Source organism: Haemaphysalis longicornis, unplaced genomic scaffold, assembly GCF_048455015.1.
Source record: "Haemaphysalis longicornis isolate Haplotype H1 unplaced genomic scaffold, Haemaphysalis longicornis Haplotype H1 scaffold_9, whole genome shotgun sequence".
In the NCBI taxonomy this organism is placed as follows: Eukaryota; Metazoa; Arthropoda; class Arachnida; order Ixodida; family Ixodidae; genus Haemaphysalis; species Haemaphysalis longicornis.
In genome coordinates this window covers 37496981-37522266 of record NW_027526460.1, presented here as the reverse complement: position 1 = coordinate 37522266, position 25286 = coordinate 37496981, and the positions used below count along the sequence as shown (strand labels likewise).

Below are 25286 nucleotides of genomic sequence, written 5' to 3'. Positions count from 1 at the left end.
AGCGGCGCTTGAAGATTCTGTGGCTCTGCCACCGCTGCCCGCACTAATAGAAGCAACCATCGCCCAGAACGCTGCGAGACGCGAACTGACAAGCCAAGGCCTGGCTCTGGTGGCCTGGGACAACAGAAGACAACTCGATCCTGCCACGTTGCCCGCTGCACCACCACCGCCCTGGGAACGCAGGACTCAGGTCGTAATGCATCAGAACACCAACATACCCAGAAGGCACCCCCAAGCCCGACAACAGGCTCAACGACGACTCCAGATGAGCAAACGCCCTGGGGAAATTGACATCTACACTGACGCCAGTATTCGCGACGGACGCATCGGTGTAGCATGGAGATCTCCAGAGGCACCACACCTTGATGGCGCTGCAGGGCTCGAGCTGAACACCTGTTCACCCCTTGAAGCGGAGCTACGGGGCGTACTGGCCGTACTGGACCATTTAACGTACTCTGCGAATACACCTCAAATGGCACGCATATTGACCGATTCCCATGACGTCATGCAAGAACTCCGGAAACCATATTCAGACCACCCTATAGCCAACATCATTACGCTATCCCTTCAACATCTTTCGCGAAATGGTGTTACGATACGCGTGGCGTGGGCACCAGGTCACACGGATTTCCAGTCGGGGAACCAAGCAGCACACGATGCTGCCAGGGAGAGCGCTTCATTACCTCCCTCCCCTTCTGCCGTCGTGCCTTGCATGAACCCGCGCCTGGAACTGGATGCTAGGCGTGTTCAACGCAAGATTACCCTATTACGTCAAACTCCTAAAGGATATCTGCCACAGAGCCTTCAAATACCAAGGGTTGCCGAGATATTCATCAATAAAAGCATCGCCAACAGTGCCTACACGCCCTCTGTTACGAGGAAATGGTACCATCCGAATGGGCAACCACCCCCGTATTGCCCTTATTGCCAAGAGAACGTATCATCTGACCTTCACCACCTCACGTGGGTGTGCAGCCATTTCGCGCTCCAAAGACAGGACTTGCTCCGTCACGTCCCTCCAGACACGGACACTCTGCACCCTCCAAATCACGAAATCGGTTTTCTGCAAGCACTAGGCAATTATGGCATACAGAGTGGCCTTGCGAGATTAGTGTAGCCTGGGGGTGACTACCCATCCTGCGAAGAGCCTTAATATCATGGACGCAAAATGAGTGCTCAAAGAAGGGACGTTCAATTGTGCGACGAAGACATTTTGCTACCCCCTTCCCTTCACTTCCCATTCCCCCATGCAAGGCCTCCGGGCCTCCCCTTTCCTCCAATAAAGGCTTGAATCAATCAATCAAAACAATACCGGATTAGGCAAACCTGGATTCAGGACCAAATAACGACAATTTTTCGCGGCTTACTTGTGTTACATGCTTGGTTACGCTGGCACTCTTCGGCATCGCTGGGTACTTCTACGGCTCGTGGGATATATTAAGGATTTCGCATTAACATACCTGGACGTTTCAATGCAAAGGGGCCTGCATCGCATTAGCGCCCCTCATCGCTTGTCCGTGTAATGTGCGCGGTGAGAGATGAAAAAGTCCATTTACAGTATTTAAACACGTGTCTCATAAAAAGTGGGTTTTGCATTCAGCTGCTGGTACGAACTCTTTTTTTGGGTTTTACAAAGTTGGGGGTGATGTCTGTTTTAGCTGCAGATTGCCCATGACTCGGCGTTTACGACGGCATCAGTTGTGATGGTTTAAATTATCTCCGTGGTAGTCGCCTACGTCGGCGCAGTAAGTGCGGTCGGCCCTGGTGGTGACATTTTTTTTTTTTTTGCAAACAACGAAATGTCACATGGAGGGTTAGTGGCTATAGCCGCCAATGGGGTGACACTACTATGCAAACGATCCAACAGATCTAAATCTACGTGGGTGTCTGTTGTTTTTGTCTCTCTACATTTCTGCAGTCAGTGGCTGGACTCCTTCACCAAGCCTGTGAAAATTCTTGTCGGCCTGCCTTCTGTCGCCCTCGATTACGGAGAGTTAACAAAATACTACAAGCCCGTTCCGAAGTCCAGTCTGCGTTTCTTCTCCAGCTGGGTAAAAGGGGCCACTGAATGGCGCAAAATCATCAAACCCGCCGACGATAACTTCGATCCCCTGTACACCGACATTGAAGTGACCACCAACGGGACGTTGGTGATTCCAACGTTGTTCCTGAGACCCCCTTACTTCAGAAAGGACGGGCCCAGTGCGGCGAACGTCGGAGGGGTAGGCCACCTAATCGCCAGGAGCCTGGCCAAAAGGTACGCCCAATTGCGGAGTTCATTCGCTCACGGAAGCCGTTCTTGCACGCGGAGAGTCGAGTGCTTGTAAAAGCTGCATATTTGCGAAATGCAGGTCGGAATTGCGAAATTGACGGAATTGTTAGCCCGTGCACTAAAAGAATACGACGCGGGAAAAGTGGGAGCCAAGTTTCGTGCTCTTGCATAAATGGGAGATAAGCACTGCAAGCGCGGGAAAATTGAATTGACATCGCAAGCAGTAACAATACAGGAGCGAGCGATGAGGGAAAGAGCGTGAGGGCTGGGAAGGGGGAGACAAGAGCGTGTTACGTAGCAGGGGTGGCTGAACGCTGTCGTCTTACGGTGTCATTAGCAGCGGAGCAAGCAGGTATAGGGGAACAAGGGGAAAAGGAGGATGGGGTGGACAACGGTGAGGCTTTTAAGGGGCCATGAAGACAAAATGCCAATTTGGTTCATTCGAAAGATTGCCTCGTTAGAATAACACGGAAAATTATTTTAACCTGAACCCCGGGAAAGCTTAATTCGCCGGCGTTTGTAGCACAGGCTTGGCGGCCCATTTCGCGGTACATCGCCACACCAAGATGGCGTTAAAAAACACTTTCTGACTGGCTGTGACGAAAATGAAAGCCAGTCAGATCAACTTGTCACGAAGACGGAGTCGATCGATGAAAGTCGGTGTTTGCTCTGAAATGTCACGGAAAAAAATGGAACTGAAACCGGGGAGATAAATGAAAGCTATAACTATTGATTTCTCAGCAAACGAGGCGTCGCTGGCTGTCCAACATTAGCCGAGAGGGCTACGAAACGCGTGATCTTCCAGCTCACACAGAAAATTGGCCCCAATCCACGCTGTGAAGGTGGTTGGAAAGCACAGCTTTAAACGACACCTACAACACAGATTGTGACAGCCGTTACCTGGAATTCGCGGTGGTGGCGTTTAGAACGCCGCAGCGTCGGCCACGATCGGGCTATGGCGGCGGACGCCGCCGCTGTGGCCCGGCCGTGAGTCGGGAGAAAGAAAAAATGCCAGCATCTCCACTCCGTGGATGATGGCGAGGGTGCGGAGTACGGGGACTCGAAATGACATCCAAGTTGCGCCCCGAGTGACATCCGATTTGCGCCCCGACCGTCATTCGATTTGAGCCGTGAGTTGCACCTTGATTATTCCCTAAATGAAACTGCAACTGACGGCTCAAATCGAATTTCGCTTGATTTTCGCTGGATAGTTATGTGCGCATGGATGGACGCGGACGGACATTAGGAGGTCCTAAGGTACTCCGCACCGTTACAGGCGAGGGAGTAAGCCGTTTGACTCTCGGGTACTAACTCACGGTCGTAGCCCAATGGGTAAGACGACTGACACTAAGTCTGTCTATAGTCTACCAGACACAGGCTCGAATCCTGCCAGTGCCTGTGTGATGTTTTGCTATTGTAAATGCTATGGGCACGGAAGCGGACGGACATTGTGCGTTCCCAAGGGATTCCGCACCTAAAACGGATAGGAGCGTCTTTCGAGGGGTGAGACAGCGGAACCTAGCCATCCTGATGTGCTAGCTTGGGGCTACGCCACCGCGCCACACAAGCGCAGACACCGAAACAATTCCGCGTGTGAACTTATAGATTCGCATATATACCGATTGAAACCAGTTTAGTAAGTTTGAGAATTGCGAGAAAGCTGAGGGAACTTTTATAATCGCTATTTATCAGAACTAGTTGCTCCTTTAGCCTTTTATAATACCTCTTAAAACACAACCGAATTGGCATTAAGGTACGTCGACACCTTCAAAAACGCATTTTTTGAAAAACATGGCTTTTTTTAAATTTCACATTTAAAACATGCCTGTCTATTGAAGAATATTTAGAAAAAAAATTGTGCTCTTACCTTAATCGGTTCAAAAGTTATGATAATTTTTCAACCCCTCCACGACGCATCTGAAACCGAAACTGAAGGTTTCCGATTCCGCAGTGTCTGCTATATCGTCCTAAATGTTTCTTCGTAAATACGTTACGTAATGCTAATTTATTTAACTACATTCTATGCTTTTGGACACATTTCGGGATATTGTACATTTGATTTATTTCAAAATTTTCGATCGGGGCAATGGGTGGCGCACTTGTGTTCACGTTGCGCACATTTGCATTGCCTTGCGTCTGTGTCTGGTTGTCAGTGCTTTTTCGAATGCCTTTTTAAGCTCACGGATTTAGTTCTAGCCTCGCAAGCAGACAGTTATAGTACTTTATAGTCTGCAGTTACAGTTATAGTACGAGGACGGCATGCCTGACCACTGACTGTCACCGTATGACGAAGGCTGCATGTGAGTCAACTGTAAGACGCGAAACAGGCAAAAAAAATATGTGCGCCTCAGCTCGGCCAAACGGAGATAGTGCCGGTTACAAGGAGGGAGCAAACTATCAGCCTGGTGGATTTTAGGCGCATTGACTGTTTCTTATAATACGTACAATAGGTCTAAACCTTCAAAGCCATTTTTCTCAAAACTTGATTTTTTTGCAACCATCAGTTACGCGAACAGTGACAACTTTGCTTCTAGACATTAGTTTCTTACGAAACTTTGTGTGCTGTGTTTTAATATATATAGCTATGCATTGAAGCAGACCGACTGAAAAATATTGGTAACTTTTTATATTATGGCCAGTTGTGTGAAACCCAAACGTGCCGGATATCAACTTTTTGAGTCTTTTTATGATTACTCAACTTAGCTTAAAGATGTGATATTCGTGGAGGTTAGTTGCACAGGTTATTGTCTTCATTATGTTTCTGCCAAGTCGTGTTTGAATCGCACCTACGATTTTGTACTTATGACTGTTCGCGCAACTTGCATATTTTGGCGCATTTTAATTTATATAAATTTATTGTTAGACATTTTTAGCAATTTTATCATTTTAACGTTTCTAACTGTGTAAGCTTTACAAGCCAAAAATATATTTGTAACGTTTGGGCTAAACCTGTAAATTTTTTTTTGGAAGGTGGCGACCTACCTTAATCAATTTAGAAAACGGAGTCCCATTCGTGGCAAGCAGTGTGCAAAAGGAAGTGTTTCTTAGTGGCCAGATGTCTGTATGTGGTTTGTACATTTTGTTTTCCCGCCCTGCAAGCCAATCCTGAACGTATCTTTGCCGTACGACCACTTAATTCCGTCGGGTGCGGGCTACCCAGGAGGTGCTGTTTAACAAGTTAATCAAGCCGGGCGAAGGAAGGGTGCAATGGACGCGAAGCTGCGCCAGAACAGGCCCAAAATAACCGTCGCCAAAGCAGACGACAAAGCCGTACCGCCGACGCGCCCGCCGGCTAGGAGGCACCTCCGCGCGGGCAACGCTTTGCAAATTCTCCGCGCCATCTTCAGTGTGCTCCGCGAATAAAACCCTCCGCCCCCCCCCCCCCCTTCCGCCGCGGTGGGAGTTATTTGTCCCGTACGCCGCGAAAGAACCATTGGCTGGTAGAGCTTGAAAGTTTTGCTTTAAAACATATTCAGTCTTTAGGACCCCTTCAGTACAAAACCTTGTGTGCACGGGCATAATAGTGGCCGAAACTTCTCGGCATCCGCCGCATCAATGCCTAGGGTTCTTTGATTCCAACAGCTACAATGGCATTCTCTGAAATGACGCCGCTGCCAAGTCATCTAATAGTTCTGTAAAGTAAACCTGGACCAAACGCGGGTTCTCCGTACAGGTATGTAAAACCCGGTGCCGCGATCCCGGCCGAGTGTTTGGAACCACGGGGACCAGGGGGGACCCTGTTGGATGGTGTGGCGGAAAACCTGCTCGCCTACGCCTGCGTTCGTCCCGCCATGGTGACTACCAACGCCACGCGAGAATTGGACCTTCCACAATTGCCGTGGCTTACCCCAGATGGGGTAATGTACGTGTCCGCCTGCCTCAAGGTAGGGCAGACCACCGTTAGCATGCAATGCTATACCGGCCCTGTTTACCGTATCCTGAGGTTACTTATTCACCCTTGCGGCCAAGGAGGGCTGATGCCAATACGCATCACACATAGATTTCGCTTCCTTATTTTAAGTCACACAACTAATACTAGCAGGGTTAATGTGCGTGAAACGACCACAAGGGCACGTAGTCTTTGCTGGTGATGGGGGCTGATTTTGTTAATGTTACAATTCTGTAGGAAGGGTTCCTTTTGTTTAAGATAGTGTAGTAACTCGATCGAGTGGTACGCATCCCTGTAATGAAATCTTCCGTTTGGAGGATATGAACTGATTCATCCCGTGGGGTAAATTGTAAGACTGAAACTGCAATAACGAAATCGGAGCGGGATTTAGAGGACACAAGTCCTCCATGCAGTTACCGGTTAAACCAGGTAATACGACTAAACGCATTCGACGCTTTTTGACTGCATTATATCGCTATTTCATTAGACACGACAAGGTCATGTGTGATCAGTAATAAACTGCCAAAAGAACACCACTTCTAAGGCTGCTAATTTTATGCTCCACAGGACTGCGTGAAAACTGACAGAAGGGAGGCGGCGACGTGCAGCTTTCCGTCTGAGCGCATGAAGCAATTCAACGAGGCCTTCTCCTGCAAGTCCAAAAAGCCTTTGTGTAACATCCTCTAGGAGACACGCACACAACGGCCAGCCTGTGCCTTCACGGAGCACCAGATGTTTTTGCGTGCTATTGTTATTGTTCGCACCGAAGACAGAGTGACGTTTTGGGGACTGTGCGGGACGCCGTACAACGATAAAGTTGTTGGTCGGAAAGCACTTGATTAGTCCAACGGAATGCTATTTTGTTAAATACATATCCCGTATTTATGCACTCGATTCTTAAGTGAATTTCACGACTGCTTTACGAGCGTGCACGCGAAGTTGTTATCGACTTCGGAACAATCTATTTGTATGATGCCTATACCGGGCCACGTCCGCAGTAGAGGCGAAACACCAACCTATTACTTACCTATAGGGGCGTAACTACTTATTACAGGCACGACAGGCGGAAGCTCCCAGCAACACACGCAGAACTCGCGAAGGAACAGCGAACTATATGCCCGTAGGGCAACCACTGAAATCCCCCTAGCGGCCCCTTGGAAGCCGTCGCAGGACTCTGCGGAACGCTCCCCACTGTCGGCGCTGCTTTTGGGCCACGTTCACGACTGAAATTTACTCTTGTATGCGTTCGAAATACATAATAATATGCAGAAGTCACTCTGTTCCCAAACGTAGCGTATTTATGATAGTGTAAACGTTTCTGACGCGATCTTAGTGTGGCACGTTCGGTCTGTATGAGCGCCAGGTGTGTGGCAGACCAGCGTCCCGAAGCCGGCATATGCATGGAACTGCTTTTCATTCCACTGCCCTTAAACCAGTTACTCCCTAAGCAGAGTTTCCTCGTATGGCCGTGCTACGGCTATACACTATGATGTGAGGCGGTTCTGTGCGCTCACATATTCTAGCCCAGCCCTCACACCTGACAGCAGGCCAGTTACACTTGCCCATACCATATCTCGGATATTGATTACTTGCCAGGGTAAGCAATGCGTCATAAACTTCATGAACATTCTGCACGAACATTCACGAACATAAACTTAACGAACACGAAACTGCGCCAGCGGGAGTTCTGTTCTTTTAGGGGCGAAGCTCCTTAGGGCGTGGGTCTGTCCATCCTCGACGTATGTATGTAGCCACCTCTAGTTTAGTTCTTGAATTGTTTACTAGATGGCGTGGCTACCTCTAGTTTAGTTCTTGGATTGTTTACTAGATGGCGGTACTTGTATATGATGAAAAGATGCGCTTGGATTGTTTACTAGATGGCGTGGCTACCTCTAGTTTAGTTCTTGGATTGTTTACTAGATGGCGGGGAGCGTTGTAATAAAATCCGTTCGCTGGTGGCGCGCGCTCGGAGTCGCCCGATGGATAAGGCTGCAGATGTGCGAGCGCGCGAGGCAGAAGCGCTCCGTGAAGCTGCGCGACGCCGCCGCCAAGATCCTGCCGTACGAGAGCGGGAGGCCGAAGCGTGTCGTTTGGCTGCGCGACGACGCCGCCAAGATCCCAGCGTTCGAGAACGAGAGGCCCAAGCGTCACGGCAACGGCGCGAGGACCCTGCCGTACGCGAAGCGGCACGGCTGCGGCGCGAAGAGGATCTCCAAAACGTCAGAGAACGGGAAGCGGCGAGAAAGCGCGCGTATCGGCAGGCAGACCCCGATGCAGTGAGAGCTCGTGAGGCGTCTGCAAAACGCATCAGGCGAGCTCAGCCCCAAGGTGCCGACGCGCGGTTTAAGCGAGACTTTCTAGACGTCACGTTCGGACACAGATGTAGTGGGCGAACTTTCACTGAAGAGTCACGGTTTTACCGATGATTTCCCCTCAGGAGCTTCGCCCACTCATCATCATTCACCCCGTGGATATGCTGTGAATTTTTTTGTGCTTGCTTTTCCCCCTGCACGTGCCGGCGTTGCACTACCACTTTTTTTCTCTTACTATCGTGAAAACCAACCCAACGATCGTTCCTAACTAAATGAACGCGGGAGCTGCCGGTTAATTACGTATATTTTGCCTCAAATGTACCTACACTTTTCTTTGCGCTAGACAACGGGTAGATGTATGCCAATCGCCAGCGGTTAACGAGTTTCGAACGCTTATAACTACATAAACCGCTTGGCTGGCGAAGCCTCTGGGTTACTTAACGCGACGGAACGCCGTGTGCCTCTTCTTGGGTCCAGCGATCAAGCTGCGACGACAAGGCGAGGCCCCCAAGTTTTCTGCTCTTTAAAAAAACGCTTCAGTGGCCGGAATCGAACCTGGGCCCGTCGCGTTATGGAGCCGCGGCGTCTATCCGATTGCTCAATTTCGAATTTTTTTTTCTTGATTGCATGGGGGAACACCCTCAAACATGACAGTACGAGGACTACATAGTCAAGCAAACAAAAGAACACACTGAAGTTGTAAAAAGCACGAATTTATTAAAACAACACGCACAAGCGTTCAAAAGAGGGAATCACTCAGGTGGTTGGTCAAACTAATGATACGCATCTACAAACGCCACAGTTTGTACATAGCGGCTTGGAAAACTCGGACGACAACCAAACAATCTGTCACCAAAGAATGGCGTTGCTCTGTGTGCCGTAAGGCCGTTACACACGAGACGTTAGGCCTAACTTCCCATTTTGAAATTTATGATTTTAGGCCTAACGTCACATCTTGAAGTTTAACACCTGTCTCACTTCGAAGGACGCCCATCCCATGTCTCCCTGCACTGCCTCATTTGTTGTTTTACTGTGTGCTCCTAATGCCAATCGACCTACGGCCCTCTGATTTACTTCTAGCCCTGATTGAATCTCTGATTTGACACACACTACTGCGTTTGAAAAGGTGAGTGCTGGTACCATAACTCCCTTCCAGATTCCTCTCACTACTTCATATCTGTTATATCCCCACAGTGCTCTGTGCTTCATAATAGACGCCTTCCTTCTGCCTTTCATTCTTAAATGCTCCTCATGAGTTTTTATATACGCCTGACCTTCGTTTAACCATACGCCCAGATATTTGTATTCTGTTACACGCGGTATTGCTGCTTGTTGAACGAATACCGATTTGTTACGGGCGTCGTCTTTAAAAGCCAGAACTCCCGACTTTGCTGTGCTAAACTCTAACGCCAGTTCAGTGGCTTCTTCCCCGCAGATATCTGTGAGCTGTTGCAGACACTGTTTGCTATGTGCTAGTAGTACTATGTCATCTGCATATATCAGTCCCGGGATATGTGGTTCCACTTCTTGTCCTTTGCGGCTATAACACAGATTGAAACCTATTTTACTGCCTTCAAGCTTTCTTTCTAGTCTAGCCATGTACAGGATGAACAGCAGTGGCGACAGAGGACAACCCTGCTTTAAACCTTTATTTGTGACTACCGGTTCCGTGCACTTTTGGTCCTCCCAGGTAATTTGCACCTCGCTCTCATTGTAAATTCCCTGCAACAGCTGTATAAAGTCCTGGCCTAATCCCTCCCGCTCAAGTATGCTCCGTAGAAGTTCTCTACGTTGTCGTAGGCTCCGTTTATATCGAGAAATGCTATCCATAGCGGTCGCTCCTGAGCCGTTGACACCTCTATGCATTGGGTTAGGACAAATAAATTGTCCTCTAAGCATCTGTCTCGTCTGAAATAATTTCCTTGTTCCACCAGCTTCTAGGTTTTTTTTTTTCCTTTCCAGTGGTTGCGTTCTTTCGCGTTCCTTATCTTTCCTTGAATGAAGCCAATCAATTCGCTGTATTCCCAATCATTCGTAGGTTGTCTCTCGATTTCTGTCTCCTAACTTTTGGCAATATTAGCCATTTGCTGATCGTTTAATTTCAAGTCGTGTACCACCATTTTCTGGTTTTATGGGCGAAGCTCCTCTTGATCGGGGTCTGTCCCGTCCCTCGTTGCTGCCAAGCACGGCGGAATGATGATGATTGCGGCAGGATCCCCCTAGGGATTGACCAACCAAAGATTGGCCGAAGAGGTCAAAAGGTTCAACGCGTTCGTTGCTACCCAACAAGGAGGAGGGGAAGAAGAAGAGGTTTTCGTTCGTCGCCTGCGAGCTGAAGACACGTACCGGGGGTACGTGACACAAGACGCCCTCATCGTCCTAAACAAGCCCTACATAATCACCACAAACATCGACGTCGTCGACGGGCTTGTCAACGGAGCGGAGGTAAGCTTGACGTGTCGAGTCTTTATATGATGTGCGGGCGAATGTTTCACGTTTTTACCGATAAGCATTTGAGCTTCTCCCCTCTCATCATCATTCACTTCGTGGAGGTGGCGGGATTTTTTGAACTTCCATTTTTCCAAAACTCAAAGTTATCCGTTTATCGTCACTTCCTAAGCTGTGGGCACCTATTTCATCTATTTCTATTGGAGTCAACCTTTCATACACTCCTTCTGAAAGGAGGCTGTAGTCTATAGTGGACTGCTTTTCCCCTCGTTCCCAAGTAATTTGTCCCTCACATTTATTCTCTCTGTTTACTACAATGAGATTATGTTCTTTACACATATCTAGTACGAGTTTGCCGTTGCCGTCTGTGTATCCGTCCAGGTCCTCAATGTGGGCATTCATGTCTCCCACTAGAATCACCTCTCCCGATTGTCTTAACTGATCGAGGTCCCGCTTAATGCAGCCCACCAGTTTTTCATTCTTTTCTCTAACCTCCCTGTCATCCCCTGACCACCGATATCGGCGACTCCCAACAGCGTTTCTCTTCCCGCTATCGCACCCTTAACCCACATATGTTCTTCGCAATTTTCGTTTACTCTGTGCCAAATGGCTCCCTCTTGAATAAGCATGCCGACCCCTCCCCCTTTTCTAGTACCTACGGTACTGTACAGCCTTGCCATATAAATTCGTGCATTGCTGGGGGCTCTTCTAAATCTCGAAGAAAAGTTTCTGTAAAGGCATATGCTTCAGTTTTTTTTCTTTTTCTAGTTGACCGCGAACCTCTAACCATTTTTCCCGTGATCTTCCATGGCACCGTGCATGTATATGTAGTTAATCTTAGTCACCCCACGCTTTTTCTTTCGGTTAATCCTTTACCGATGTTTGGGATAAGAGTCGGTCGCCGAGGGGACGTCGCTTGCATCTTCGCTCGCCTGCATTGCTACCTCATGCCCCTTTCTAAGCGTTGTTACGAATCGGCCAGCGCCGCAGTACTCCCCCGCATCACTCCTCGGCTGTGCGGCGAAGCCACTCGTGCGCCGTCGAAAACAGGCGCAATCATGTCGGTGACAAGTAGCGACAAGCCACGTCAGACGCTTCGCTCTCTGCGCATTCGGCGGCTGCCTGCGGCGGCTGAACTTCGGCGGCTGCCTGCGTGGCTCGTCTCCACGCTCTTCAAGGACACAGAGGCCCCGTCGATCGCAACGGAGTCCTCCTCTCCCCTCTCTCGGACTCAACGTGCCCGAGGCTATGAACGGCTTACGAACTCTGGAAAGAGTGTTGTGCGTGTTCCAGCCTGTTGCGTTTGACCGTTATCGCTTTTGGGTATAAATAGAGCTGCCCAAGCGTTGTAAACCATTCCTGTTAGAGCAGCGAATCGATGTTGTCGCTCTGCTCGACTCCTGTATTGTAACCTCGCCCGTCGGGGCATTGTTCTTTGGCTTCGGCTCACCTCTCGCTATGAAGTAAACAGTTACGTTAGCCTACGGCTTCTGGACTTCTTCACGGCTGCAACAGCGGCTGGCCGCTCGCATCATACACGCTACCACTCGTATGTCGGAGGCCACGGAGTTCGGATCGGGTGCCCCCGCCCGGGGCCCGTAGACGCCTGACTTTCTCTATTGCATTGTTTTTCCTGACACAGGTTTCGCCCTTTACGATTACATTTTTTTTTGTGTGTGTGGGACATTTCCAATCAAGCGAAATGTCACATTTCAGGTTTTTCACTTGTCTAAAGTACTGCTGGGCAAAAATATAACTAGAGTAGTTAGTTATTCGCGTACTTTCGCAACTAAAAGCCTGGTAGATCTTCAGTGTTGATTTGTCTTCGCACTTGCCGGCGATGCGGTTGTGTCTTCCTGTGTTGTTCTGTTGCTTGCCTGACCAAGCCAGAGACGTTCTTGGGGAGCCACTACTCGTCCAGTGACCCGCCCGGTGAAGCTCCAGCACAGTGTCGTACAGCCCAGGCCTGGAGTCGAGCGTCTGCCGAACACTTCACTTCGACAGTATCCCTCCGGACAACGGTTGTAGACCCTTGTCCATCGGGATCTCGGACCCCCGGCGGAGAAGCTGTTACGAATCGGCCAGCGCCGCAGTACTTCCCCGCATCACTCCTCGGCTGTGCGGCGAAGCCACTCGTGCGCCTTCGAAAACAGGCGCAATCATGTCGGTGACAAGTAGCGACAAGCCGCGTCAGACGCTTCGCTCTCTGCGCATTCGGCGGCTGCCTGCGGCGGCTGAACTTCGGCGGCTGCCTGCACGGCTCGTCTCCACGCTCTTCAAGGACACAGAGGCAGGCCCCGGTGATCGCAACGGAGTCCTCCTCTCCCCTCTCTCGGACTCAACGTGCCCGAGGCTATGAACGGCTTACGAACTCTGGAAAGAGTGTTGTGCGTGTTCCAGCCTGTTGCGTTTGACCGTTATCGCTTTTGGGTATAAATAGAGCTGCCCAAGCGTTGTAAACCATTCCTGTTAGAGCAGCGAATCGATGTTGTCGCTCTGCTCGAGTCCTGTATTGTAACTTCGCCCGTCGGGGCATTGTTCTTTGGCTTCGGCTCACCTCTCGCTATGAAGTAAACAGTTACGTTAGCCTACGGCTTCTGGACTTCTTCACGGCTGCAACAGCGGCTGGCCGCTCGCATCATACACGCTACCACTCGTATGTCGGAGGCCACGGAGTTCGGATCGGGTGCCCCCGCCCGGTCGCAACAGCGTTTGTGCGCCCTGTGTGTTAACTTTGGCACTTTCCTTTGCGCTGTACATTCGACCTCGATTTCAATCGCTTGTCACTGCCGCATTTTCACTGTGCCTGTTATTTGTTCAGCTTCCGGGAGGCTCTTGCCCCCCCCCCCCCCTAAAAAAGCTACGTATCGCCCGCGCAGCTAGGCGCCTCCCCACCGGCTCCGCTACGCCCTCAGTGAAATGTACTCCGTCCCTAACAAACGCCTGGCCCTGACCCGCACGGTGCACTTCCCGGTTGAGGTCAACCACTTCAAAATTCATTGTTTTAGCGAACGTCCAAATTTCCCTCTTCGCTTCTACTACTGCCCTTGCTACGTGGCCCCCCCTGCCCTCAACATCCGGCACCGTGCAGACCGCGATCTGGACGTCGTCCGAAATCGCCCGAAGTTCACTGACCCCCCTTCGCCACCTGCTTCGCTATGCCTCGTCCTCTTCCCAGAAGCACGTCGTTTAATTCCCCCATTATCACCACTAGGTGCTTGTCTGTCATTGTGTCCCACACCTGCTCTTTCGCCTTCTCCATCACCACGCTAACCATCTTTCCAGGGAGCGTGCTAGCCTTAACTCTCTGGTCCTCTCCTGCCCTCTTTGTAATCACCTGCTCTGCCCTGCGCATGTTCGAGTCGTCCACAATGGTGACTCGCCGCTCCCCTGGTTCTTTTAGCTGCGCAGGTGTTTTTGCCGCCGGCGCTTCTATTGCCTCTGCGTAGCTCTTGTCCGGCGGCGACCCCTTCCCTTCTTCCACGACAGCGTTAGACCCCTCTCCGTAACCAGCGCTGTCATGTCCGCCCGCTGCGTCATGCTCGGCTGCCCTGGCCTCCCCTTGTCTTCCCGCCTCGGAGCCAGGCACACTCGGTGCGCTTGCCCCGTGGCGTACGCCATTGCTTTCCGGAATGGCATCCCTCGGCACACACACGCTTTCTACCTGCTCTAGCTTCCCTTCCAGCACCTCCCGCTGTTGCCTTTCTGTTTTCAGCTCCTCCACTAACCCGTCAACCTGTTCCTTCAGTTGCTCCTTCTCCTGCTCTAGCCGGTAGAGGCGTGACTCCATTACACACATTCTACACATGAAGCCCTGCCCTTCCGCATCCTCAGCTGCCTCGAACCTTGTATCCTCAAGTGGATACTCCCGCTTGCACCTCATGCACGCAACGACCGGCTTCTTCTTCGCCGGCATGTTTCGGAGCTACCTGACTGCCGTCCACAAAGTTAGTACTGCCGCTTTCTCCCGCACGTGCTCCGCTTGCCAACAGCATCTACAACACCGTGCGATGCTTGCCTACAGTATCTTCCTTTGTTGGTGCACTGTCAAAAAGGTGCTTAAACTCACTACTAACTAACGAAACGTTAGTTCTATTTGCTCTACAGCATTACCTCCCTAAAAAAAAAAAAAGAATGGCCGCGTATCTGCTCCTTTCGTTGCAAATGCCGTCAAAAGACGATAGTCTTTATCCGCTTTTGCGAAGTAAATGCCTCCCTTCGCTTTCCCGCTTACCTCTCATGTTGTTCCCCTCGCGTCGCGCTCCTCCCAAGGTAAAGACGCCAAAGGTTTGCTTAAATCATTTTAAATTTCCCGCGTTCCACTGCTCTAAACCGGGTGTCTCGATGCGAACGCTGCCGTACGGCGAAGACGCTCGTTAATCGAGGCGTCCAACTTAAACGTTTATAGAACCGCGTTTCCCTACTCCACGTGCGTTGCAAGCAGAACGTCGAACCTATCTAGTGGATCCTTGCGTAACTGTTGCCGGTTGATTTCTTAAAATGGCGCCAGACGCTATAGTGGCGCGGGCGACGCCAGACGATATATAGTGGCGTCGCCTGCTGCGCGGGCGACAGCAGGCGACGGCGGAGTGAATTCTTTTTCTGCAGTTCGTATTTAATTTCGCAAAAGTCAAGCATGTTTCATTTTTTATAAAGGAACACTGCAAATATCCCTTCTGTATTGATTTGTTGTCTCATATTTGCGTAATGTCTTGTTCTTCTTCCACAATGTTGACAAGTATGAACATTACACCGGACATAGACGGGTAGATTTAGCTGTGACTATGTAAGACTATTGCGCAGGCACTGTTTTTCTTTGGCCGGGTGGCTGAATCGAGTCACAGACAGACAGGCGGACAGACAGAGAGACAGACAGACATACAGACAGACAGACCAAAATTTCTGGGTTTAAGTAGCCCAAGAATGACTATCGTCTTTAAAACAAAACAAAGACTTATCGCATTCGCCGTCTGGGCCGTCGTCGCTGCGCTAATTTTTACACCTCTCCGCCTGGCTCCGCGCCGAACAGGACGGCCGGAGCAACGGCGCGCCGCCGGAAGCAGATCGCGGAGGCCACGGATGGGCGAAAATGTTGCAAGGGTCGTGACGCAGTGTGCGGCTAAGCACCTCAGCAATTTTACGACACTTTACTTAGGCCTAAAGAAGCATTACTTTATGTAAATTGTTGCTGACAATAGGCAGTTTTAGCATATCGTTACCGTGTTTACGTTACCGTTTACCGTATTTGCGGGAGTAGACTGCGCAGCGCGAGAGTTACCGCGAACGGTAACTTACCGGCACAGGCTTCACCGTCGCCAGCGCTTCCGGTAACACGGTAAACGTTAACGCAAACACGGTAACGATATGCTAAAACTGCCTAATGTCCTCTTAAAGGGGCTGTAGGAGGCTGACTCGGTTGGTGGGCTCCTACATTTATTCAGGTCTCGTTGGCCCGGCCAGGAGTGGGACGAGGCGGGCTGTGACTGGTGGGTTTCCGTGACGTCGTCTGCTACAAGTGTCGTCGGTGGCGTCGGTGTAGGGGCGGCTGCCGCGCTGGAGGTGGCGTCTAGGTGGCCGATACTCGTGGCCGCGGACGAAGGCGAGGGCGCAGAGGGTACAATGGGCGGCTGCGGTGTGTGCGGAGAGCGTGCAGGTACCTCCTCTGGTGCGGGCCGAAACAGGTCGTCCGTGAGACCAAAGTGCGCGAGCACGGCAGCGCGAAGGTCGTCGTAGGGGGTGGCGCTGGGCGGTGGGAGGGCGTAGACTAGGTGGGCGAGGACGCAGCGGAGCTCTATGGGAAGCGTCTCCCAGAGGATGGAGTGCTTCAGAGGCTGTACACTGACGTGGTTGAGCCAGAGGGTAGCCTCAAACTTGAAGAACCATCCTCTGACGTGCCGTGGCTCGAACGCTGGTATCGGAGGGTCCCCCCACGTCACCATGTCGGTGTGCCGCTGGCCGGGTATCAGGCGCGGAACCTCCGGGTCATCACTTGTAGGGAACGTCCGGGTCACCACTTGTAGGAAGCAGTCTCGGCTGGTGTGCGGTGCCATCCTACATTTTAGTGGGGAGCGCGTAGGCCCAGCCAGGAGTGGAAAGGAGCGTGGACAAGCTGCCGCCCAGCTGCACGGTCGTGTTCCATCCGTGTGTCGCGTGTCACTGCTCACGCGGCCAGGCAAACCCCGCTGCTGATGATGATGGGATGATGCAGATGATAGTGGCGCTGCTAGAAATGAGGTGCGCGCCACTACAGGGCCATGCAAACAAAACACAAGTTTGGTTCATTCGAAAGATTGCCTCGTTATAATCATACTGGCACCACTTTTATCGTATACTTTGCTCAAATAAGCTATATAATTAGGGGTAAAGGGTATGGTCATGCGACCCACTAGCTCATTTCCCGCAAAAGTGACCTATGATGTCATATGCCCAGCTCTGCGATTGGCTGAGGCCGGAAAAAGCAAACACAAATTAAAATTAGGCAGTGGTTATAAGCTTGCCGAGCGAGCTATTTGCGCTTAAAATTAGGGCACATTCTTTTGTAGCGTAAGCTACACTGGCCGAGGTTGAGCACTTTCGCGTGGACATTGACGGGCCGTGCTGCGGAAGCACGAAGAGCATTGGATTGGATTGGTTTGCATTGTATTGGATTTAATTGAATTGGATTGGCAATTGAAGAACGGGTGTGTAGAGAATTGGGTCTGCACATTCGCCGGTCTGCGCATTCCAGAAGAGTGACGTCATAGCCGCGGAAGGCGCACTGGCGCCGATGCGTGCCCACCTCTGCGCCTCCGTTGCGCAGTAGCCAGGTCTGACGCTGCGCCGGAGCCGCTTGATAGCCGTTTCGCGTGGCTCCTGGAGAGCCGTGCTGCGCATGCGCGAGGAGCAGTGACTGGACTGGACTGGATTGGATTGGATTGGATTGCTGAACCTTAGCTCACGCTATGTATATCCTGGCACAGCCGAGCTAAGCCACTGCTAATATTTTTATAGCAGTGAGAAAGGTGGGATAGCCAGTGGAAGCTACTAAAGTAGCGAATTAAGTACCGATGCGTAATGCTGTTGGTACTTCGTGCACTATGAATGTTTAATCTGCACAGCAGTGCTCCGCTTTGGGGTTGTCTCAAGCGACACTGGCCGATTGGCGTAAGCGACAAAAACTTACGTGTCCCTGTTTGCCCAGCATACCCCATGTTTCACCGAACGGCATACCTACCCTAACAAAAAACACGCCAGGTACAAATGCGGTCATAAACAAAGTAAAGGCATAAAACGGCCCGGCGTGGTATGGTGGCGCCATCTAGAACTCACAGTAAACAAGGCCCCGCAGTTGCCTAAGGGTGCACTAGGTATCGTTTGAAGACCTTGTGACGTCAGTTCAGATGTCACGAAAACGTTTTGGCGGGATAATCAAAACTTTTACTTAAATTGATTAATTTCTCAGTGAATAAAGCATCGTTTGCTTCCAGACAAGTGCTGCGGGCACAATAAAACACTAAATCTCTCGAACAAACTTGTATTTTGTCTGCATGGCCCTTTTAAATGCAATAAAAACGTCTCCCTTAATCCATGGAGGTTTTAAGGCGTCGCTTTCTTGGCGCCACTTTTTGAAGTCTATGTGATCTCTCTCTCTCTCTCTCTCTCTCTCTCTCTCTCTCTCTCTCTCTCTCTCTCTCTCTCTCTCTCTCTCTCTCTCTCTCTCTCTCTCTCTCTCTCTCTCTCTCTCTCAGCTTTATACTGCTCTCCATTTTTTTCCATTGGGTCAAAGCATATGCGCCTAGTAAGAAGACTAAATTCATTTAATTCAATGAGATTCGGCTTCAAAAAAGACACGTCAATAATGGCGCTTGAAAATTTACTAAAATAGCGGGAAATTTTTAACATGGCTACAAACTACCTGAAGCCCTAGTGTTAGTTTCTTTCCTTTGAATCGTATTTTAAAGGAGAAAACGTTTTCGTGTTACGTTTTTTTCGCCGCTATGGGTGCCTATTAGCTCACTAATCATAGAATGGCACATTAGACGGTAGATCGCAGCGTAAACAATCACTTACGGCGTCGTTTATTCCTGTCAGTTTCGGTTTCGACAAAACGAACGCCGAGCAGCCGCCATGACAGGAGGGTGCACGTGAAGTCACCATTATTGTGGCACCGCTGACGGTCTGGACGCCCGTGCGAGCAAGCGCACCCGCGTGCCCAGACCGGCCGAGGTCTTCACCGTCCCCACGCGCCCGAACAGCTTGACGTAAGTCCCACAACCATGACGCGTACACACGGCGTACCAGCGCGCGCCAACCGCAGCCGGCGCATCGCCTGCGTCACGGAAGCCCCCACGTCGGCAGTTAAAGGGGCCCTGAAAGGCATTTTGAGCACACTAAATGAACTAGCGCAATCGCTAGATTGGGTCGCCAACGTCACCTGTGCTAAGTATTACTCTTTTACGCGCAGCGGAAAGCTCACACTTTTGTTGCAAAGTTTGTCGCTTTTTTCTCACCCTTTCCTTCGTGTTTTTGGACGCCGCCATCTTCACATGTCTACATCATCGATTCCCAGATGTTCGTCATGAGCTAGACATCCTGCTATTGGGCGGCTTTTTCACGCACTTCCGGCAAAGAGATGAGTCGTCTGCTCAGCGTCGGCTCGCCGGCTGATCTGCCAGCGGAGTGCCGTAGTGCTTTGACATTTTACGACAAACGAAGCAAGTGTAAACAAACGCTTAACCGTTTGTATTGAATGCAACACGGCCATAACACGACGTGGATTTTATCTTACGTGAGTACGTACCATAAAGAAAGTCCCGTGGCACTTCTTTCGTGCAATCGCAGAGAACGCCCTGAGCCGAATGCCCGGGTTTGACGCGTACATTTTATTCAACTTCAAAACAATCCAGAGATGCGTTTCGAACGAACGCAACGTCACAACATGCGTTGCAAGTCTGAACCGCGATTGACAGACGATGAGTTGCCTCCTCCTGCCCGTCGTAAATTCGGCACTCACCTCACACCCGGTTTGCGGGGACGAGCAGCAAGTCACAACTCTGGCGCGCAAGCGAGAAGGCTTTTAGCCAGGCACACTGCACATACCCCATGCGAGGTTGAGTGGTACGTCGTTCGAGAAAGATAATCCAGACCATGGGAAGCACTATCCACCCGCAGAAGTACAATGTCGCATTTCATCGTGAAACGAACGCGTCCACAACACACAGGAGGCGATGCACACACACACACAGCTTCGGTCGCTGCATTGGCTTAGCTGCAAGCTTCGTTCGGACAATCAGCGATGCTACGACGATACAGAGCTGCGTGAGGACGACGTGCTAACCACTTCACGTATTTAAAAACACAGGGGCAAAGAACTAGGTTCATCGGAAGCAAAAAATCTTTCCTCCATTATAGTGCCTGAAATATACTGGCTAGTGTGCCGAGGGCGGGCTCCAGGCGGGCGCCGGGAGCGATGTACGCGGCCGTCTGCCGCTTGGGGCGCTGCCGTGCGGGAGTGTGCGCGTTCATCCGGCCCGAGCAGATCGCGCGGTACCTCGGAGCTGCGTAGCAGACGGCAGCGGCAGAACTTTCCATTCCCGCTTGCGACGAAAGCGAGCGAAAGCGACGGGAATTCTGTCGCGCAACCAAAATTTGTCCCGACCATTCGACAAAAACGATCGTCGCGCGACAAAGCGACGGAATTCCTGCCGCTCTCACTCGCTTTCGTCGCAAGTGCGAACGGGCCTTTATGCGCAATCTCCGCCCCACATAAAACAAGCTCTTGCTTGTCGCCTGAGCATACGGTTGATATCTGACTACGTTACACTGTGCTTGCCAGTGTATTTAAACGATGTCACTAGGTTTGAAACGTACGCGCTCAGCGTGCAGCTTTGTAAACGCAAGCGGTTTCACATACGCACGCTATTTTGCTGCTAATAGAGTTTTAGTACAGCGTTTGTGGCCTTTGCATACGCTAAACACTAAATTTTTGCGTCCCGCTACGTGACACCGCGATGGGAGTTTTAGTAGAGCGTCTCATCAGTTTTGCGTAGCGACACACTAATGCATACGGCGCCATCTGTCAAATGTTTTCCGAAATGTCTCGCCGGCTGATCTGCTAGCGGAGTGCCGGAGTGTTTGGACATTTTACGACTATCCAAACAAGTGCAAACAAACGCTTTCCCGTCAGTGTTGAATGCAACACATGGGTGCAGCTTGTCAGAACACGGGTTCTCGCTGATCGAGTGCAGCGTTGGTTTGCTCTTCGCCTTCACGTTCATCGCCGCTGATAAAGCGATCCGATCCGGCGCGTTTTGTGCACGGGTTCTGTGTCGGTTGAAAATGTCTTTTTTCACATGCCGCCGGTAGTAGGAATTACAACCACCGCAAAATAACACCCGGCACCAGCGGGGCCACATCTGAGACCGCGCTTTTTGGATAAACAGTGCGCGGTGCACCAAAGGGAACGAGCGCACGATTCTCCCCACGCGGCTGCGAGTTCGCCGCCGATGCCAACTGTAGCTACGTACACCGCGAAAGGGCAAGGCCAGGCCGCACACATGCGGCCAGGTCATTCGTTCGCTTTTCCAGCCTGTGTCCATGGTGTCTACAGAGATGAAAAAGCCGAAAGAGCTGGCCCGTAGCAGACGGCAGTCTGTGGGAGCGCAATAGCGGAAGTACGTCACCGCTGAGGAGCGGAGCATCATGGGAGGGGAGGCCAACAGCGAAGAAACAGTTGAAAGGAGGAGGAAATACGGCGCGACGATAATTTGCGGTTTTTGATTTACGATTTCTCAGCTAATACTCATCGCTTTAACAAAATTCTTGCAGGAGGAGATTGAGATTGCTAATACATTGCTTTATTTGGTTTCATGTACATCCATGCATCGGCGGAAGGCATTTCAGGACCCTTTAACACAGACTGGCTTATAAATGGTGGTGATCAATATCTGAGGTATAATATCGGCAAACGTAACTGGCGTGCTGTCAGGTATGAGTGCTCCGCTGATTATGTAAGCGCACAAAACTGATTTACATCGTAGTGTATAGCCGTAGCATGAACATCAGAGGAACCGGTGGTTTCGGAGACACTGCACGTAAATTCAGGGCAGTGTAACTACAATCAGCTCCATGCATACGCCGGTTTCGTGACGCTGGCCTGCGACGCACACCTGGCGCTTATGCAGGCCGAATGTACCCCACTTAAGATCACGTCAGAAACATTTACACTCTCGTAAACACACCCCGTTTGCGAACAGAGTGACTGCTCCACATTAACATGTATTTCCAACGCCCACCGAAACGGTAAATCTCATTCGTGAACATGCCGCAAAAGCAGCGGCGACAGTGCGAAGCGGGGCGGAGAATCCCGCGGCTGCTTTCGAAACGGGCAGCTAGGGGGATTTCAGTGGCGCCCCTACAAGCCGGGGTTGACGCGTGTTGTGTTGGAAACACGGCGTGAACAAGGGCGTTATGAGGTGAAGCTATCGACGGCAGCGAGATACGCAGTTTTAATATAGGAGAAGCCGGCGTTGGGGGTTAGGGGACGTTAGTTAGGGGAACCAAGAAGTTAGGGGAACGCAAACGCAACCCGCTCGCGCGCGGCGAGTTTTAGAAGAGGGGCGACCCCAACAGCCCGCAACCAGATGCGTTGCTCAGGTCGGCTCGGGTGTTGGGAACTTTAGGCTTAGCACTGTTCCGGATATTTGATCGCCGCTATCTGTGCAACTGCGAATGACACTCCCTAACACAACTTTTCACCACACTATCATCCCCTTTCTCGCATGCGGAACTTTATTTCCGCTATAATTGAGGTTTGAGCGATCGGTGACCAAGACATCTGCCGTAGCCTGTTTCGAACTTTCGATGCCTCCGCGCAGGTAACGCCATCCATCGGCTACTCGCCGCACCTCGCGCCGCGCGGCCCGGTCGGACCGCCGAACTACTGCGGCCGGTCAGCGTAGGGCAGGGAGCAAGAATAAGTAAGATAGGTTATTCTTGCAACGTGGCGTAGGGTTAGCATCACGGCAGTTATCTCATCGCCGCTTTTAAAATCAGCGCTGATAACAATTACTACACTCGGTTACAACTCAAGAACGGCACCACCTCATGTAGTGTATCACCCCGCCAAAGCGCCGGACCCGTGAAGTCAGTGCGCGCGCGTTTTGAAAGGGGTTTGCTATGAATGCGTGATATCGTCTGCCTTGTCTCACGCAGTTTGTTTGTCGTCACTGGAGTCGTTTATAAGCATATTAAGTCCAAAAAATCACGGGAACGGCTCACGACATGTTCAAAATATTTCCAGGAACGCCCTACTTGCGGCGCGCGGAGAAACATCTGGCTACGGCACAGCAGCAACTTCCGGTGCCGCTCTTAAAGGAGCCATGAAGAGAAAACACAAGTTTGGTTCATTCAAAAGATTGCCTTGTTAGAATCATACTGACACCAGTTTTAACGTAAACTTCGATCAAAAAAGCTACATAATTAGGAAAAAAGGAAATGGCCATGCGACCCGCCAGCTCATTTCCCGCAACAGAACCTATGATGTCATTCGAGCCAGCTGGCGGAGGCCGGCAGAAGCAGACGCAAATTAGGTAAAGCTTACAAACTAGCCGAACGAGCGATTTGCGCGTAAATTTAGTGCACATTCTTTACAAAGGAATAAGAATGATGGGACAAACAGTGGAAGTTACGAAAGCACATGTAAACATAGAAGTACTGATGCGTACTGCTGTTCGTACTGCGCACAGCATGCTTGGTTTAGCTGCACAGCACTACGGGGCTTGGGGTTGTCTCAGACGACACTGGCCGATTGACGCAAGCAACGGTGTCTTACGTGACCACATTTGTCGAGCGAGCACTGTTTCAGGGAACGAATATTTTCTCCCAGAACAAAAACAAGCCAGGTTTAAATACGGGCAAAAACAAACCTAACGCTTGCCACGGTATGGTGGCGCCATCAAGGTTCGGGAAACGTAAAGAACCGCGGGAATAAACCAACACCGCTGTACTGGGTGGAGACAACCTTTGAACGGTCCCGTGCCGCGGAGATTGGGCCAACGTGCTCAACGCGTTGTTCTTTTCGTTTCCCACGAGACCTAGCAACGCGAAACAGACAATATGATTCAAACTTCTTTAGTAAACCGCGTTGCGGCGATAATTTTAGCGCGGTTTTGACACAATGACTTGCTTCGGCGGCGAGCGAGAGACCCAAAATGGGCGCCAGCGTATACGTGTCTCTACCCTGTACGGCGGATGCGGGAATGAAGGTATTCTAGGCTGCAGAGCGGTCGGTTCCTGTGATGTCATTGCAGACCCCGAAAACAAACGATTTAGCGAGAAAATCAAAATTTTAACCTAAATTGTTTAATTTCTCAGTGAATAAAGCATCGTTTGTATCCGGACAAGCACTGGGGGCACTATAAAACACGAAATATTTCGAATAAAACCAACTTGCATTTTAAGTGCAATGCACTTCTTAAGCGACCCTGAACCTGCGGCCACCGGCGATGTCCGCGCACGTGGAGATGGGCGCGCGCAGCCTGGCCGCTGACATAGCACATACCCACGTGGGGGATTGGCCAGGAATCTCCTCGTCTTCCTTGGCAACGGGGGGAGATGGGCGCGCGCTGCCTGGCCGCTGACATGGCACATACCCACGTGGGGGATTGGCCAAGAATCGGGCGTGAGAAGGGGTAATGCACCTGCTTAAAGGAGTACTGACACGAAATTTCAAAGCTGAGATCCGCTCTAGCAATCAAGTACAACGACAACACAAATAGGTGTCTGTGAATAAATGCATCTTTCTTTCTTTGTAGTTGTGTGTGTGTGTGTGTGTGTGTGATCTCTCTTTCGCGAACATTACCGAACCGCGCAAATTCAACTCGTGCATTCGCACTTTCACATTCTTCCCCTCGGGGAAATGCGGGGAATTTTTCTCTTCATGGCTCCTTTAAGTTGTCACCGAGTATAGCACAGTTTTTCACCACACTAACACATACTTTCTCGCATGTGGAACTTCTTTTCCGCGTACAGATTGATTGTAACAGTGGCGGCTTGCTGTTGCTACCGTGGTCTGCGCCGGTTCGAGCCGCTTTGCGGGTCGAGCGGGCAGGCGTGGCCGGTGTGTGCTCCGACTTTTTCCGAGGGCACAAAACGCTTCACGACTGCCGGATTCATCCATTACTTGCGAATGACGTGCGGAATCTACAAATTCAGCTCAGCGATCGTCGTAGTTGATCGGGTGGATCGGGAAACGGGCCGCAGGTTTCGCTTCAGCCATGGTCACGCGCAATCTCGCTGGCTGCGAGAGCGACGCAAGAACGCAAGCTCCAGCTTTGGGGCGCCCGCTATTTCGGCAAAATAGCGTGCGCGCAAACCGCAAACCAAA

At 50.9% G+C, this 25286-nt stretch overlaps 1 protein-coding gene across 2 annotated transcripts in view; it reads left to right on the top strand.

The window, feature by feature from the left end:
* The window catches only part of LOC144153824 (uncharacterized), a 193851-nt gene extending 186429 nt beyond the window's left edge, over positions 1–7422 (top strand). For both annotated transcript variants that reach the window (XM_077685556.1, XM_077685555.1), the window contains 3 exons: positions 1919–2257; positions 5946–6156; positions 6729–7422. In XM_077685556.1, coding sequence (XP_077541682.1) covers positions 1919–2257; positions 5946–6156; positions 6729–6848 — 670 coding nt within the window. In that variant the 3' untranslated portion in view covers positions 6849–7422. The remainder of the gene's footprint in view (positions 1–1918; positions 2258–5945; positions 6157–6728) is intronic.
* The last annotated feature ends 17864 nt before the right edge of the window (positions 7423–25286 follow it).